General features: G+C 44.1%; 1 protein-coding gene, 1 non-coding gene and 1 pseudogene across 2 annotated transcripts; all 3 read left to right on the top strand.

The window, feature by feature from the left end:
* The first annotated feature begins 2 nt into the window (after positions 1–2).
* LOC106605735 (inhibitor of growth protein 4) lies at positions 3–4,218 on the top strand. Its single transcript, XM_014201635.2, has 8 exons — positions 3–233; positions 544–615; positions 1,125–1,291; positions 1,387–1,501; positions 2,292–2,406; positions 2,517–2,661; positions 2,800–2,861; positions 3,847–4,218. Exons 1-8 carry the CDS (start codon positions 152–154, stop codon positions 3,884–3,886), a joined length of 798 nt encoding a protein of 265 aa, XP_014057110.1. The 5' UTR covers positions 3–151; the 3' UTR covers positions 3,887–4,218.
* Positions 4,219–4,488: 270 nt separating this feature from the next.
* Positions 4,489–18,670, top strand: LOC106605733 (condensin complex subunit 1-like; annotated as a pseudogene).
* On the top strand, positions 7,021–7,299 carry LOC123743267 (small nucleolar RNA U85). Its single transcript, XR_006770075.1, has one exon. It is a non-coding gene; the product is annotated as a small nucleolar RNA U85 (small nucleolar RNA).

Genomic DNA, 18,670 nt, shown 5'->3' with positions numbered 1-18,670 from the left:
TATGACATCAAATATGTTATTAGATTGTTTTCATTAACAGTACGTTTAATCAATTACATTCAGTCTCTGACACAGTGCAAATACAATATCCTTATGCATTATCGATTGATATTAAAACACCGGTATTTAGATTTGATTTCGGATCAAACCAATGAACTCGTCCTCGCCGGAAGTTGTGTTGTTTACATTTTCCAAGATGGCGGCGGGAATGTATTTGGAACACTATTTGGACAGTGAGTTCATTTTCTATTATTTAAAAGATTTAAAGATAAAAATCGGGTAATGTTTTCGATAGTTTAGCTGTCAATTTGAATTTATCTGCATATTTAGTCAATGCATTGCAAGAAGGAATGCTTTATTTGGAGAATTAGGCCGCATTAGCTACCTAGCTAAGCCACACCAACGGTCGTTTCGCCTGCTAGGCAGTAGCCTAGCTAGAGTATCATCACAAATTGAAGATGCATTTGTTATACCAATAGTTTGTATTATTAATGAATATTAATCAGTCAAAAGTTGTTAATGATTGTTAATTTCTCATCACAGGCATAGAGAACCTGCCATTTGAACTGCAGAGGAACTTCAATTTGATGAGGGACTTGGATCAACGTACAGAGGGTGAGAAATAACACTAACTACAACTGTTACCGACCAATTCACTACTCTGCAGAGTATGTGTGAACCATGTTTACAATGCATAATAAAGTAGCAGTCATCCCACCCACAAGTTGTGCATTTGAATTGCCCATGATGAATTTATGCAAATGAAATCTGTCTAGCCTCCATAACAACCAGATTACCAGGGCTAAAGAACATTCATGTCCACGGTCCTCAACAATTTACCATTCAAAAATCTGCTAATCTTCCAACATCATCAGGTCATATAGACCAAAAACTGCACCACAATTTTGTGAGGCGTCTTTACATAGCAGTACTTTGTTGGGATTTCTTAGATCCATTCATACTTGTAAAAGCCCTAGATACACATACTTCATTAAGAAATAAATGTTTTGTGGAAGAAAGTGACACAGTAACACGCATCACATAAGGCTGATATTCTCAGACCAGTGGCATCAATAAAATTGCTTATCCAAACTTCTCACCCAACCCATCTGTCTTTCTCTCAGATCTAAAGGGGCAGATAGACTCCCTAGCAAAGGATTACACATCCAACGCCAGGACCCTCTCGTCTGAACAGAAGCTTACTATTCTGAGGCAGATCCAGCAATCATACAGCAAAAGCAAGGAGTTTGGGGATGACAAAGTGCAACTGGCCATGCAGACTTATGAGATGGTCAGTAGTAGTACTTTGGAGCTCTGTGCTTCCTTTGTATTGGAGCCTGTGTGGGTCAGTCAAATGAATCCTAAAGTGCAGTGGTTGTTTCCTAGGTGGACAAGCACATCCGGAGACTGGACACAGACCTGGCCCGCTTTGAGGCCGACCTGAAGGAGAAGCAGATAGAGAGCACAGACTATGATTCCACCTCCAGTAAGGGAAAGAAAAGTATGTATTTGAAGTGTGTGTGTGTGTACGTGCAGGTCTATTTCTCTTGAATGTTTGCCTTGTAGAATCTTGGCACACTTCAAAATATCAAATCATTACAAATAATGGTAAATGTATTGTCATTTTGGAGTCACTTTTACTGTTAATAAGAATGTTTCTAAACACTCTACATTAACGTGGATGCTACCATGATTACGAATAGTCCTGAATTAATCGTGACGTTATTGTAATGGTGAAAGGTTAGCATGTCTTGGCGGTATATTTGTGTGTCTAACTTTCTCACTAATCATTATTCACAATTCATTCAGGACTATCCGTAATCATGGTAGCATCGACCTTAATGTAGAGAGTTTAGAAACATGATATTCTTATTTACAATAAAAGTGACTCCAAAATGACAATGCATTTACCATAAATTTCTATTTGGCACAAAATGATCAGAAACACAACCAAAACAAACAGCAAATGCATCCAATAACTTTGTACAGTCACAAGCTTGATGTAATCATTGCGTGCTAGGAATATGGGACCAAATACTAAGCGTTTTACTACTTTAATACACAAAGGTGAATTTGTCCCACTGCTTTTGGTCCCCTAAAATGGGGGGACTATGTACAAAAAGTGTTGTAATTTCTAAACAATTCACCCGATATGGATGAAAACACCCTCAAATGAAAGCGGACTGTCTGCACTTTAACTCCATAATCATTGTATAATTTAAAAAACAATGTCACTTACCCAATAGTTTTGGAGCTCACTGTATATTTAAAGCTATGTTTTGATATTTCAGGTGAGTCCAGGGGGCTGAAAGAGAAGAAGGTGGCTAAAACTCGGTCTAAAGTGAAGAGCTCCGATGAAGATGGCAGTCCGAAGAGTGCACAGAAGAAAGTCAAACTTCTCCAGCCGTAAGTTTGTTATTGTGCACTCTATCACTTCCTTCCTTGAAGACAATCTCCTTCATTGGCCTTAATTGTGTGTGTGTGTGTACTCACCCACCATTCTCTCTCATTGTCAGGGGGGAGTTCACTGCTCCAGCGGCTAACTTTGGGAACGTGCATCCCTCTGACGTGCTGGACATGCCAGTGGACCCCAATGAGCCCACCTACTGCCTGTGTCACCAGGTGTCCTATGGAGAGATGATTGGCTGTGACAACACAGATGTGAGTTTCCCCAGAAACCTCCCCTGAGTTCCCCCAGTGTGTGCACTCACCTGACCTATATTGTTGTGTTGATCCTGGTTCTTGAAAGCTACAGTGTGTACAGACTTCATCAAACCCCTGTGTTGATTGTTTTTGCAGTGTTCCATCGAATGGTTCCACTTTGCCTGCGTGGGCCTGACGACGAAACCAAGAGGGAAATGGTGAGGGAATCAGCCAACCTACACAGACTAACCGTACATACTACACTCACCGGCCAGTTTATTAGATACACACACCTAGTACAGGGTCAGACCCCCCCTTTGGCTCCAGAACAGCCTGAATTCTCTGGGGCATGGATTCTACAAGTCAGAAATGGATGTTTGTCCATGCTGACGCGATGGCATCACTCAGTTGCTGCAGATTGGACAGCGGTACGCAGTTGACACCAGGCTGGATGGGTCCATAGACTTAAGCTGCTTATACTAAATCCTGACTCTGCCAACAGCATGACGCAACAGGAACTGGGATTTGTAGGACCAGGCGATGTTTTTCCCCTCAATCGTCCGGTGTTGGTGATCGCGTGCCCACTGAAGCCGCTCTTCTTGTTTTTAGCTGATAGGAGTGGAACCTAGTCTGGTCGTCTGCTGTAATAGCCCATTCGTGACAAGGATCGATAAGTTGTGCATTCCTAGATGCCGTTCTGCACAGCACTGTTGCACTGCGCTGTTATTTGTCTGTTTGCGGGCCCACCTGTCAGCTTGTACGATTCTTGCCCTTCTCCTCCGACCTCTCATCAACGCTCTGTTTTTGCTCACAGGACTGCTGCTGACTGGATATGTTTTGTTTGTCACACCATTCTCGGTAAACTGTAGACACTGTCGTGCGTGAAAAGCTCAGGAGGGCAGCCGTTTCTGAGATATTGGCTCCGGCGCGCCTAGCAATGACGATCATACAACACTCAAAATCGTTTAGGTCACTCGTTTTGCCAATTTTAACATTCAGTCGAACAGTAACTGAATGCCTGTCTGCCTGTTTTATATAGCAAGCCATGGCCACGTGACTCACTGTCTGTAGGAGCGATCCATTTTTATGAACAGGCTGGTGTATCTAATAAACTGGCCGGTGAGTATGCCCATTCACAAAGTGGAAATAGTGATGGGATTTTAAGGTTTACAACTGAATATTTCCTTTTTTCTAACTCTGCAGGTATTGTCCACGCTGCTCTCAAGACAGAAAGAGAAAGTAAGCCCTTAAGGTAGAGGGGCCAACCGATTGTCGAGTCAGGATACTACGTTAGTAGTGATGAGAAAGTAACATGACATTTTCTGTCCCCAGGATAGTATTACATTGTTTATTGGTCTTCTAGCATAGAGCAATTGGTGCTTTCTTTTTTTGTTTACTTGATTTAATGCAGTGCGAAGGAGATATGTGGTTACAGATGTATTTAAATGTGTTTCAAAGGTTATGAGAGTTGATAGTTACGGGAGTTGCTTTGGTTTTTTTTATCTTTATGTTTCTATTTTTTTGTAACTGAACAATAAACACTAAAATTTGACAGTTAGTGTCCATAATACTGTACTATGCGTGTGACTACATGTGATTGACTGGAGTGAAGTGGATCGACGTATTGTAATGTATTCAAGTTTGTTACATAATTTAAGATTATATTGTGTGCGCTCTAAAAAAATGCATTTTAGCCTGAAAGGTTCATTTAAGACGTTAGCGCTTTTATCTGTTTGGTAGTTAGTTGATTGAACTACATTTTACATTTTAAATGTGATGGAACTGGTTTAGAGAATGCATTTCATATGGGAAATATCATCAATGCTGTAGCTGACACCTGGGTACATGTGAGGAAAATTGTATTTTCAGTTTGAATACAGCTACTACCTCAAATCAGTCTTGTCCTTTATCAAGTAGATTGGTTCTGAACAGCATAGCTACAATGCATAGATACAATTGCATGAGGTTATCGGATTTACTGTACTTGATATTGCAATATTTGAGTTTGCGGTAATGAAGTATCATTAACATTGTAGCGTCAGTTATCCGCAGAAAGATGGCGTAGTTTGTTCACCAAAGAGGAGGGTCAGTGGGAGGACGGGAGCGATGCCGATGACCTAGTCCTCTGGCGCGCTGCTGTTAAAATTCAAAACCCTTCAGAGCAGAACCGTGCTGTTTCAATCTGTTCAACCCTTTCTAAAGATCCGAACTTGCGGCTAAGACTGAGCAGCACTACAACAAATATTGGTAAGTGTGTTATACTTGGTTAACGTTATTTATGTCTGGAGTTTCTTAGTTGTGAAATTTAGCTAGTCAGAAAGTTGACTAAAAACAACGTTAAATACTGTAGCTATATTAAATAAATTAACGTAGTTAGCTAAAGGTATCTTGTGGCAAACTAAGGTAGCTAACTAGCGTTAGCTATTTCGCGGAGAAATCGATACAAACAACTAATAACTTGGTCAAAAAACTATCGAACTTAGCTAATACATTAACTAGCGAACACGTTTGTTAGGGTGAGTGGGTCGTTTATAGCTAGCTACATGGAATGAACGTAGTTTACTATGATTAACGTTACCTAGAATGTCAACCACTCGGCTTACAACAAGTTTTTTTTGTGTACAGTGATGTCGTGGGACTTCTTTGTGCGTGGGTGACCTGGTGAAGACCGGGGGCATTAACCAGTACGTGGTTCAGGATGTCGTCTCCCCTAAACAACTGCCCTCCCATCTCAACAGTAAATATCCCGTAGTTTGTTACAGACTTAAAATTGTTAGAATATTGTCATCCTGAAATCTGACCAAGCAACTCAACTCTTACTATTCTATATATTTTCCGGGTTTCAAGGCTGCACTGAGAAGCCAGGGTCTATTGTGCATCCTGGAACACTTCAACACGGGTTACACTGTGCTGCAGTGAGTAGCTATATTTACCCAAGTTATTTTATTTTTCTTTCTTAAACCTGCCTCAACTATGATGTAATTTCTCGGATTCTGACCCATGTTGCATTTTATTGTATGTCACAGGCACTGCCATAAAGTGGACATGACTGTGAAAGTGGACACCATGAAGTTACTCATACAAGGTCAGTGTTTGTTATGGTGTGTGTTGAAATGTCTTTCAATGTATTCACATGATGGCATACCAGTGCCTGCTAGTGCTCACTATTCAGCCGAAGTCCTCATCCGTATTTCATTGTTTTCTCTGTTAGTGGTGAGTGGCCTGTCCGTCTCCCTGCCCTCCCTCCTCAACGCCTCACTCTCTGCCCCGGACTGCAAGGAGCAGCTCAATGCTGTCAAAATGAGTGTGTTCCTCCTTTGCAAGCTCACAGAAATCCTGGAGAGTGACTCTTACAGGCAGAGTATCATCACTGCACCCAGTAAGGTAGGTCCTTCTGCACCCAGTCATATTTGAATATGTTGTCTCATAGCATGCTCTATAGTCATTTAATACATCCACTAATGCCCAGTGATGAGATAATGGCAAGTATGAGCCAATCAGGCTGAGAGTGTGTTTGCCCTCCTCCTGATTTGTGGGTAATCTTGGCAGAGTGGCGAAGATTGGCTGCTCTGCTGTAAGGGCCCACCTACAGTAAACTAGCAGCCATTCTCACCCTCTGCCCATCCCAGAGACATGGGAGAAGGCAGGACGAAGGCTGCTGAAAGTGTTTGAGTGTGAGAGGATATGTTTCAGTTGGCAAGGAGACACAACTCTTCGTTGATGGCCTTTGCTATAGCTATGACATTTTCCTGAGAGCATTCAGAAATCTTAGTGACAGCTATGCAGTGGCCTCAACATCAGTAAAGTGACCAACACTCCTGTACTGGTTTGAGTTTGAAGTGAATTGTCCCTCAACATCAGATCCCCATTTGATTGTCATTCTCTCAAGCCTGCAGAAATTATTTGAATATTTTTATTTACAGCAAAAACCTGACTATTCCGTTTTTGAAGGAAAGGAGACTAGGAGAGAATCACTTCCTCTGGGATTACTGAGCGATCCTCATGTCCTCTGTGATTTCTCCCCCCAGGCTCTGCCCCTGAACAGGTACAGTGAAGTGATGGGTTTGGCAGTGGGAAGGCTGATTGACAAATCCATCAATGTGGTCAAGAGTGCCATCCAGCTACTGGCTGCCTTCATCGCACACAACCCCTACAGCTGCAAGGTGTGCGCGTGCACGAACAACCACTACTGTGAGTTACACAATTGTAAGACAAAGAGTATTACAATTGTTTCTTTCATCTGTAGTTGAGCAGTGCTGACGTGAAGAAACCCCTGGAGAAGGAGACGGATAAACTCCGAGAGCTTAGAGAGAGACTGCAGGAAAACGCACCTGGTAAATTATACACACCACCTTTTATATTTATCTTTCATATAATGCCCAATGATGAGACCAAGGCGAATGCGAGCCAACTGAAAGAGGGTTGGGATCTCTCTCGTCTGGCCGGTAATCTTGGCAGTGTAGTGGAGATTGGCTGCTCTGCTGTAAGGGCCGGCCTACAGTGACTTGGCCCCACCCACACGTTTCTCCTGCTGAAGAAACATGGTAGAGAATAGTGGGAGGGTGCTGACAGTGTGACTGATGTGTTAATCTGAGGCAGGGAGAAACCCACCTCTCCTTCATATTCAGGAGCTCTTCTTTTATTAATCTGAGGGCTTCTACACCTGTATGTGTCTTTTTCAGAGGGGTTGGGTTTAAAGCAGAAGTAAACATTTCAGTTGGACCTTGTGGGCAATTGACCAATACATTGATCTTAATCTTTGTTTAATATGAAACTCTGATCCAAGTTAAGTTTTGGACTTAACCTCCCAATGACAATATTCCCTTATCGATGTATGGTAAACTGTTCCTAGGTCTGCACCTATTGGCAACTCCTACCTTTGGCGCATGGCTTTGTCTCAAAAGTCTGGTGTTGGTTAATTTGTCCACTAAACCTCATTAAGGTGCCTGCATGCTTCCCATCCGTACCACTTCAGAAGACGTGCATATATTATTACATCTTGTGACGTTGTTTATTTTCGACTTCGCTAAGTTTTTCTTTTTTTCAGTTCGGGTGCAGCAAGTCTACACCCCTTTTGTTGGTGATTGGTCAACCGTAGGGATTCTTCAATATTCTGTCATTCAATGAGAGACGACCCATTCTCATGCACATTTTTTCATCGACAAATACTTCAGCAAACATCTTAGATGCAAAAACAAAAAAAGGATATCCTCAGCATAAACTCAGGAAATCGGTCATTAATTTTGATGTTATCTTAGATTAATTCAGACTATTTTGAGGAAGTGTACTGGCTACGGCATCTCAAAATGGACAAACAGTACTATTGGTGCTTTTTTCTCGTTCAAGTGAATGTCTTTTTTACGGGAGTATGCAATCACACTCATTTGGCTAGCCGAACTGAAGCATGCTGGTGTCTTCAGTCTCTGAATAGGAGCACAGCAGAGTACACTGACTTCTCTGCATTGAGTCGAAGTCACGACCACTTATAAATCTGGGCTCACCGCCAGGGTTTTCAATGAAGGAGCGTTGTAAACACACATTCGGTCTCCTTCAAAGACAGTCACTGCCGGAGGGGGGGGATGACTATCTGCAGTCCACCCACAGTGTACTGGACAATACCGTGTCGCCTCTTTCCATGCAGGCAGCATTCATAACCTGTTTAATCCTCCCCTCACATCCTCCAACTCTCCCTCCTACACACATTATCCCTCATAGACTGGAACCGTGTGTGTTCTGCGGAGGGTCGAGCACCGACGAGATGATTGATTAATCTGGAGCCTGGGCATAATTTTAATGGCTTAGTTTACTACTCTTGTGTGTAGACATAGCAGTGAATTTACATACTGCCAGGAACCTCATTTGTGCACCACACAATAAAGTTGCTGTGTGTAATAGCATGTTTGTATGCACGTTCTTGTATCAGATGTGGCATTTTAGATTAGTCTACACCCTGAACGCGCAATGTAATTGTGTATTTCTCTGTGTAGAGCGGAGAGGGAGGTGGTCCTCAGTAACCTGGACACTCTGTGCTCTGTGGCTCTGGGAGAGAAGTTGACTGAAGACTTCCTACTGGCCAGAGACTCTGTTATCACCATCTGTAACATCACTGACCATGTCAGGGTTAGACCCCACACGTCTAGGGCTGTCCCAGACAATAAAAACTAACTTGGTTGACCAAAAGTCGCCTGTTCTTTTGAAATTTAAAGTAGTGTATTCTAAAAATGTGTGTATGTATATCACACCCTATGGGTTTGGATAAAATCAATGATACTGAACAAAAGTATAAACATGTCAAATGTTGGTCCCTTTTTTCATGAGCTAAAATCAAAGATCCACAAATATGTCCATATGCAAAAAAAGCTTGTTTTGAGTAAGCGTGCAATTGGCATGCTGAATGCAGGAATGTCCACCAGAGTTGTTTTTTAGAATTTGGCAGTACATCCAACCAGCCTCACAACTGCAGACCATATGTAATCACGCCAGCCCAGGACCTCCACATTCAGCTTCTTTACCTGTGGGATCGTCTGAGGGGAGGCGGGATGCTGAGCAGTATTTTGGTTTTTAGTTGTGGGGGAAAATGTTTTCTGATTGGTTGGGCCTGGCTCCGTAGTGTGTGGACCTATCCCCACCCATCATGGCTGCGCCTCTTCCCAGTCCTGTTAGATTAGTGTTTTCTGCCTGTGTGGAACCGTGTAAACAACGCTAAATTGTAATACCAGAGTCTGTTTGAACAAAAATCTGAAGCCTTTAATACAGCATAGCAAAGATTTAAAAACAGCCACATTTGTGAAATTGCTTTCTGACCTTCTAGTTGTGAGGCTTGGTGCTCATGGAATCAGTAGGCTATTAAAGACTCCATCTGGCAACAAACAGGATTTCTGTGGATGATTTATGATGCCAGGCACATTTTAATAGTTCCGCTATGGATTAGTTATCTTAATTGGTATCTTAGAAAATGAAGGCAAGGGTTTTTTTCTCGTCTCTTTACTCTGCTTCTGCTGCATTGGTTCTTAAGACCAATATGCTGGTTAACTTCGCTATTATGCACATAGCAACATGAAGGGAAAGGTGCCAATTCAACGGCTTGGGGGTAGAAGCTGTTGAGGAGCCTTTTGGTCCTAGACTTGGTGCTCCGTTACTGCTTGCCGTGTGGTAGCAGAGAGAAGTCTATAACTTGGGTAACTGGAGTCTCTGACAATTTTATAGGCTTTCCTCTGACTCTGTCTGGTGTAGAGGTCCTGGATGGCAGGAAGTTTGGCTCCAGTAATGTACTGGGCTGTTCGCACTACCCTCTGTAGCGCCTTAAGGTCAGATGCCGAGCTGTTTCCCTACTTGGCGGTGATGCAACCGGTCAGGATGCTCTCGATGGTGCAGCTGTAGAACTTTTTGAGGATCTGGGGTCCCATGTCAAATCTTTTCAGTCTCCTGAGGGGGGAAAAGGTTTTGTCGTGCCCTCTTCATGACTGTCTTGGACCATGATAGTTTGTTGATGTGGACTCCAAGGAACTTGAAGCTCTCAACCTGCTCTACTACAGCCCCGTCGATGTTAATGGGGGCCTGTTCGGCCCGCCTTTTCCTGTAGTCCACCATCAGCCACTTTTGTCTAACCATTTACAATTTCAGTAGCTCATGTCTTAGAGTGATGTACTGTGCCTTCCCCGTGGCATCTGCAATGGGTTAGTCCACTGAGACTGGTGGGAATCAGACGGGCGTCTTGTGCATCATGAAAAAATAAAGATATTTGCAACTGCTCGACTAAAGAAATCTCTGTTGACCAACAGCCTAGACGAAACAATCTACCAGGTGACTAAATGGGGTCAGCCCTATAGACGTTTGAATGTTTAAAGTGTGTAAAGTGATTGAGTTGATTTGTCCCACCCCAGCAATCCAAAGGAGCTCCATTCAGACTGCCTTAGGACCACCAGCTCTTTACCTGCCTCACACAGGCAATCGCTGAAGGTGTGTGTACACACACATCATCTCTTGAGTGGGAGAATGTAGTGTCTTTGCCCCTGACTGTGTGTCTGGTCCCGCCCCAGGTGTGGTGATGGTGGACCCTCCATTGGCAGAGCTTCAAGGAGCAGGCTGTCCGTCTGCTGTACTTCCTGTCTGAGTCCCCAGCTCTGCTCCCTCCTCCTCCAGCGCTGCTCTCGCCTGCTATTGGACCAGATCGTGGAGGGCGGGGAGATGTTAGCAAACAAGGATGTCAGCCAGTTTCTGGGTGTATCTCAGCACCCTGAGGAGCAGGGAGAACAAGGTGAGAGACTGAGTGATTATTTAGAAAGTTGGTGCACTCTGGTAAAACAACTTCTCAAAGTAGTATGAATAGATCACATTCTCCAGTTGTCTGGTGCTCTTTCACTGTGCCTAGTGTTGTAGTGTATTATGATGACCAGTATTTTGTATTGGTACTTTATGATCAGTACTGTGTTATAGTGATGTGTGTCCCTGCAGTGAGCTGCGTGTCCCTGGCCCAGCTGCTGTCTCTGTGTGGCTGCGTGGCGTTCTGGCAGGTGTCCCACCTGGAGCGCAGCGTCAGCTCTGAGCTGCAGAGGAGAGACTGAAGAGAGGGAGGAGAAGGCGAAGGTACCCTCCTGTAAGGCCAAGGTCAGTCTGGACATGGAATGAGAACACGAAATTTATGATGTCCAGTATTTTTACCCAAACCAATGATGGCAATAATTCACATAATGGTCAATCATGAGATTAGGATACTGCATTCCTAGTGGTAATGAGACTGCTGGGTTTATACACATGTTCTGTGTTTGGGTTTAAGAAGCTTTTACTATACGTGTCATATTGATTCTCATTGCATTTCATAAACCAAATGTTATCAGAACAGGATGTTGATTAGTAAAGAGGCCATGTGAGTCTCCTGGTGAGTAGGATTGTCTTGCCAATCAGTGACTTTTCTCCCTGGGAAACGCTTGATGAGTTTAATTTTGGTCACGCAACACAGTGATTGACAGGTCTTGATGATTCTTCCCATCAGGGGGCTAAGAACAACAGCTAACTTCTTCCTAATTACTCCTTTAGATGAAATCGCTCTAACTTTCCAGTAGACTAGACATGAACAGGGAGTTCTTAATCAACTGTCATGATCCATGTTTCCCACAGCAAGCGGCCAATGACAGTTCTGTGGAGGAAGAACTTGGGTTGATGGGTGATTCTGCTGAGGACACTGAGGCAGAGGTGATCAGCAAGATCTGTGAGACTGAGCTTCTGGCTGGTAAGAAAACTTTTTTTAAACTAAGCCTAAGTCAATTTTTCCTGTTGTGATTTAATTGCCTTGAAAACCACATCCCTTCCCCCCCAGAGGAGAACCTGTTGTGCTCGTTCCTGCCCCTGCTGGTGAGGGTGTGTAGTTCCCCAGGGAGATACTGCCACCCCCAGCTCACCACCGCTGCCTGCCTGGCCCTCTCACAGTACATGATGATCAGGTCAGTCTACACCCCAGACTACCTTTTGTTTTTCTGTAATTTTCCTTTGCGTGGCTGTGGTCTCTCTTTGTGTCAACCTCTGTCCCCTCTCCTCTGTCAGTGTGTGAGGAGCACATCCGTCTCCTGTTCACGGTGCTGGAGCGTTCCTCTCTGCCCGTCGTCAGGGGCAACGCCATCATCGGCCTGGGAGACCTCACCGTCCGCTTCTCCAACATCCTGGAGCCCTGGACCCAGAGCCTCTGTACCAGGTAATCCAAACACCTGGACCCAGAGCCTCTGTACCAGGTAATCCAAACACCTGGACCCAGAGCCTCTGTACCAGGTAATCCAAACACCTGGACCCAGAGCCTCTGTACCAGGTAATCCAAACACCTGGACCCAGAGCCTCTGTACCAGGTGTGCACCCCCACAAGCCACTGTCATTCAGTGAATAAATATTAACCTAGCAGCTAATAAAACTTTATGGTTTAGAATATGGAAGTAGCAAACAAGCTGATCTTTATTTAATTACCCAGCTGTGTGTACTATTGTGTGGCTTTTTAATTTAGGTAATCATGCCCATTAGATGAGGATGGCTGAGGGCTACAAGCTTGTTCCATGTCTGGTTGTCTGCTAATGTTGTTCCTTCAGACGCTCCAGTCCTGCTGCTGCTGTCTGCTGAACCAGTTGATCGAAAAACATATTTTCATATGTTCAGAACAGAAAAAACAATAGGAAGCATTGGAAAATGCTGTCATGTCCTCCACTAGCATTCTGACCTCTGATGTTGCTATAGCGCGACAGTACAGTGTACTGTACTCTTCAGAACTCCAACCGCTCTTCTGGACTGTGGAACCATGGGCTGCTCGCTCGTGCACTCTTAACAGTTATAACTGAACTTTCTGTAAGGTCTAGAACAACTTGAAGGTTCTGATTGTGTCCAGAACTACTTGTTGGTGGTATAATTATACAATGAGTAGCTTGGAGGGAGAAGGGGGATCGTTTCAGGTGATGCCATCGGTTATACTCTGTAGGAAGGATGGGGACTTAATTGAAGAAAGCTTAATGATGATTGCTGGTTGTTCTTCCCACATTGAGATGAACTGAAGCCATACCCCCTCCCCCATTGAACGTTTAATTACAATTCGTTATCATTCCACTAGTTCTGTTTTTGTCTTTGTATAGTGCTAATTATGATGCTTGGTTATTCTTACATTTGAGGTGTTTCAGATGAATAGTGTTTTCCAGGCTTTTCACTATGAACACGAATCCTCATGTTTTTCCTAATGGTAAGTGTTTTGTAGCGGTCAGTAATTGTCTCCCACACACCTCCATTGTGTTGGGTCTCCTCAAAGACACAGCCCTCCCTGGGAGAGGACTGATAAGGGTATTAAACATGATTATTTTGTTTTACCCTAATGGTAATGCACTGTTTTACATGCCTAGTTAATTATACTGAAGCTATGGCTTATGACAGTCTACTGTATCGCAGACCACACACCCGGTGAGTCTGGTTCCTCTGGAAAACATCCTAATCCACGGCTGGAGGAGAAGTTGCATATTTTTTTCACCTGGCTTCATCCATTCCCAGTGTATGCAGTTAATTCCCCTGTTTAGAACAACGGAGGCCAGGGAGATACTGCAGTCATTTTGTGTTAGTGCTCCCTCAGAGTAGAGGCCCTCTGTACCTCCCACACGTACATCTGAACTGACTGTAGAGGATTATGGTTAATGCCAGTCAGGGGTATTGGCATCGAGGCCTCCAGGTCCAATGTATGGCTGGTCGTATTTTCACCCAGATAATCGATTGCTTAATCTGTCATATCATTGATTGGCCAGTCTGTCTATTTCATAGTATTCCAGCTGATCCTGATTAGAGCAGAAATCTACATGCCATTTTTAAATGCTTCATCATATAACATGTCCCTGTCTCCCCTGCCCAGGCTGAGTGACGAGAACCCGGCGGTGAGGCAGACTGTAGTGACTGTTCTGACCCAGCTAGTGCTGAAGGTCAAAGGACAGGTCAGCGAGGTGGCTGTGCTGCTCATCGACCCCCCGACACACATTGCCAGCCTCGCACTCAACTTCTTCAGTGAGCTCGCCTCCAAGGTACACACAGCGTTAATTCCAGGCATTTCTATTTGATTGGAGTATACAGTGCCTTCGGGAAGTATTCAGACCCCTTGACTTTTTCCACATTTTGTTACGTTACAGCCTTATTCAAAACATTTTTTTTATTTAATCCAATCTACACACTACTCCATAATGACAAGGCAAAAACAGGTTTTTAGACACCTTATTAACATAAGTATTCAAACCCTTTGCTGAGACTTGAATTGAGCTCAGGTGCATCCTGTTTCCATTGATCAGCCTTGATTTTTCTACAACTTGATTGGAGACCACCTGTGGTAAATTCAATTGATTGGACATGATTTGGAAAGGCACACACCTGTCTATATAAGGTCTCACAGTTGACAGTGCATGTCAGAGCAAAAACCAAGCCATGAGGTCGAAGGAATTGCCCGTAGAGCTCAGACAGGATTGTGTCGAGGCACAGATCTAGGGAAGGGTACCAAAAAATGTCTGCGGCATTGAAGGTCCCCAAGAACACAGTGGCCTCCATTCTTAAATGTAAGAAGATTGGAACCACCAAGACTATTCCTAGAGCTGGCCGCCCGGCCAAACTGAGCAATCGGGGGAGAAGGACCTTGGTCAGGGAGGTGACCAAGAACCTGATGGTCACTCTGACAGAGCTCCAGAGTTCTTCTGTGGAGACGAGAACCTTCCAGAAGGACAAACAGCACTCACCAATCAGGCCTTTATGCTAGTGGCCAGACGGAAGCCACTCCTCAGTAAAAAGCACATGACAGCCTGCTTGGAGTTTGCCAAACGGCACCTAAAGAACTCTGACCATGTAAAATAAATATTCTCTGGTCTGAAACCAAGTTGAACTCTTCTGCATGAATGCCAAGCGTCACATCCGGAGGAAACCTGGCACCATCCCTACGGTGAAGCATGGTGGCAGCATCATGCTGTGGGAATATTTGTCAGCGGCAGGGACTGGGAGACTAGTAAGGATAGAGGGAAAGATGAACAGAGCTTTGTGGAGATCCTTGATGAAAACCTGGTCGGGACAAGTCTCAATGTCCTTGTGGCCCAGCCAGAGGCCGGACTTGAACCCAATCAAACATCTCCAGAGAGACATGAAAACAGCTGTGCAGCAACGCTCCCCATCCAACCTGACAGAGCTTGAGAGAATCTGCAGAGAAGAATGGGAGAAACTCCCCAAATACAGGTGTGCAAAGCTTGTAGCATCATACCCAAGAAGACTCGAGGCTGTAATCACTGCCAAAGGTGCTTCAACAAAGTACTGAGTAAAGGGTCTGAACACTTATGTAAATGTGATTTTTAATTAGCAAACATTTCTAAACCTGTTTTTGCTTTGTCGTTATGGGGTATAGTGTGTAGATTTTAATTTTCAATTTCCTCAAATTTAGAATGAGGCTGTAACGTAACAAAATGTGTTTAAAGTCAAGTGGTCTGAATACGTTCTAAATGCACTGTAAATCTGAGTTGGTGTAGTGGGGACCTTTTTACATAGACTGAGGGTAATGGATCCTCTCAGGACAATGCCATCTACAACCTGCTTCCAGACATCATCAGCAGACTGTCAGACCCAGAGAGAGCCATGAACGAGGAAGACTTCCACACCATCATGAAGTGAGTGGTGTCCACACTAAGCTGTGTGCCTCTTCTGCTCTCACTGTGTATATTGTGTGTTGTGATCAGTGTAGTGTCTTCTGCGCTCACTATGTGTAGTGTGTCTTGCAGGGAGTCATTGTTCTGTTACTCAAATACCCGCGAGTGGCGGCTTTACTAATGTGAGGGCTACTTAACCTGTGTGTCTGTCGCCCACTGTGTTCTCTCCCAGGCTTTACACACTCTGGATGACTTGGCATGCTGGGGTCACATTGTGACTCTGGTTTGAAACCTGTTGTGCTGAATAACATGGAAATGGGATGCTAATATGTGAGTGGTATTTTAATGTTTCCCTCTTTGTCGCTGTTTTCCTACATCACTAAGGAGAGACAGACTGAGTCTCTGGTGGAGAAGCTGTGTCAGCGCTTCAGGACAGCAAAGTGAGCAGCCCGTCTTCCCCTCGCTCTTCCTTCCTATCTCCTCATTTCTATTTTCCCACTCCGTGTCATAACGGCTGGCATTAGTTCCTCTGTCTCAGGAGTATTCGAGGCCTGGGTCGTCTGTTCAGCGAACTCGGGGCCAACTCTCCCTCTTTCTGGCTCGTCATTCAAAGCACAGACCTCCACAGAAATGGCATTTTAGATTAAGCCACAGACAGTGAATCAGCGAGACCATGGGTGGAGAATGATTTCTTCAAATGTCAGATCAGACTTCCTCTGTTCTTAAAAGACTTTGTTGTAAGTGAATAATCAAATTCCCCCCCCCCCATTCTCTCTCCAGGCCTGAGCGTCAGTGGTGTGACCTGGCCGTGTCTCTGTTTGAGAAGCGTCTGACGGCGGTCCACACCCAGGGGCTGGAGAACATAGAGAGCCCTGAGATGGAGAAGACCCGTCCTGAGGGCGCTGGGCCCAGCCAGAACACCACCACTCACACACCACTACCCAACAAGGGACGGGGTGGCAGGCCCAAGAGAGGTGAGCGCACACACGTGTAGTGCCTTTTCTGGTAGACAGTGAATTCTTTCCCTCCTGAATGTATTTCTTTTTGCCAATTACATCGACTTTAGCTTATTTTCCATGATTTTCTTTCTCTCCCCTCAAAGGTCAAGCCAAGCCCTCAGTATCCAGTCGCCATGACGATAGCTTTGTGACCCCTAAACCAACCCGGAGGTCCTCTAAGAAAGCTGTTATCACCTTCAGCAGTGACGAAGAGGAAGAAGGTATCTGCTCTTTCCAACAGTAGTCTGTTTTAGTTAGTGTTGGCCGTGCTTTTCAATTAATGATGAATCAGTTGATATGCTTTCTGTGCTCTCAGTAGATTGTTGGTGCTGGCTTCGCAGGATGGTGTCATAAAATACATTTGAGCCCAGTGAATGAAATGGCATTTGTTTTAATCTTTGCAATTTCATAGCATTTACTGTTGGGAACAAATCTGGTTAGTTGTTGCTTGTCAAATGAACACGTCAATGTTACTGGTATTTGTTTGTTTTTACCCAATCAGACGCTGTCGTGGCAGAGAGCGAGACACCTAAAGTGACCACACCCATCGCCCGCACCTCTCGACGTGCTTGTCTCCGACACTGCACCCCCTCTTCCTCTGCTTTTAGTTTGTCACATGTTCCATTGTTTTGTCATCTTTTTAAATCATGTTTTTACTTTAAGTAACTTTTTATCGTTTGTAATGTTCCTTTAGTCAGCACTAAATACTTTGACTCAGTCTTTTTGTAGCTGAATCAAGACTTTTTAATAAGCCTTTGGTGTGAACCACACTACCTCTGTCATCTGTGTGTGTTTGCAAGTGGAGTCAGATTTATGCCCTCATTACAAGGAGTATTGAATGCCCTTCTCTTGCATTGTGTGTTTGGTCAGTGAAATGGTGTGTGTTCAGGTTGGATTGTCACAGCTTGGCTAGACACGGTTGCTACCGTTCTTACTCCTTCACTCTCTCTCCTCCATGCTCTCCTATTTCTGCCAGTTTTAAATATTCTGTAATCCCACCTGTTATTAAACCTGTTCAACAGTTAACCTAAATCCTCATGAGACCCAGCAATTCAATGTTGTCCTCTAGTGGACATATAGTTCTTGGTCTGTATCTGAGGCAATACATGCCACTTTATTAAGTCCTGTTTGAGAGGACATTGGGCTTTTCAATTATGTCACGTGTGGGGGGTGTTTTTCATATTTAAGTTTTGACCACTAAAGAGGACAATTTGGCACTTACTAAGAAAAGTTTTAGTGACATGCTGTTTTCACCCCAAACACTTATGTAAAAAAAAATGTATCCCAAACCTTTTTTCCTGGTTCTCACCTTGTTTATGATGTGCCTGACACCTGAACAAAATGGTAGCATGTTATTTTAGAGGCGAAAGAAACGCACACCTATTTAGGTGAGTTGCTGGTTAGCAGAGTGGAACACAAAAAAATCAAATAAAGGAGAGCATGTTATTTTACACGACTTCACTCCCTCTGACACGTGCTCCATCTCTACCACTCTACCTCCTGTAATTGATCTCCAAGGTCTTCCCCTCTCCCACACCTCTTCCCTCCTGTTCCATGCTCTTTCTCTCCCTGTGTTAAGTTCCTCGGTCGCTCTCGTCCTTCACTGACATCGTCTTGTGTTGTAGCTTCACCCCCTCCCCTCTCTTTTGTAGTTACTCTTCCCTCTCCTCTCGCCCACTCTACCTCCCACTCACTCTCTCTCCTTTTAAATGACACAGGAGTGCACTTCTGTTTTTGTGAGTTATGTAAAGGGGGAAAAAACACCTTTGCTGACTTCAGACTAACAATATAGTTTGCCAACGCAGAGTTTATAAACCCAATCTGACAGACATTTTGTGTTGGATGAAGACTTGTGAAATATATTGTGAGAAACTAAAGATGCATGAAAATAAACTACTTCCATTTCATGGA

Source organism: Salmo salar, chromosome ssa05, assembly GCF_905237065.1.
Source record: "Salmo salar chromosome ssa05, Ssal_v3.1, whole genome shotgun sequence".
Lineage (NCBI taxonomy): Eukaryota > Metazoa > Chordata > Actinopteri > Salmoniformes > Salmonidae > Salmo > Salmo salar.
This window is presented reverse-complemented; position numbering and strand designations above follow the sequence as displayed.

Excerpts from the sequence above, each read along its gene's own strand:
- LOC106605735 (XM_014201635.2), top strand. The coding sequence starts at position 152 with ATGAACTCGTCCTCGCCGGAAGTTGTGTTGTTTACATTTTCCAAGATG. Across the intron at positions 234-543 it reads TTTGGAACACTATTTGGACA|GCATAGAGAACCTGCCATTT; the intron begins GTGAGTTCATTT and ends TTCTCATCACAG. Across the intron at positions 2,662-2,799 it reads TTGGCTGTGACAACACAGAT|TGTTCCATCGAATGGTTCCA; the intron begins GTGAGTTTCCCC and ends TTGTTTTTGCAG.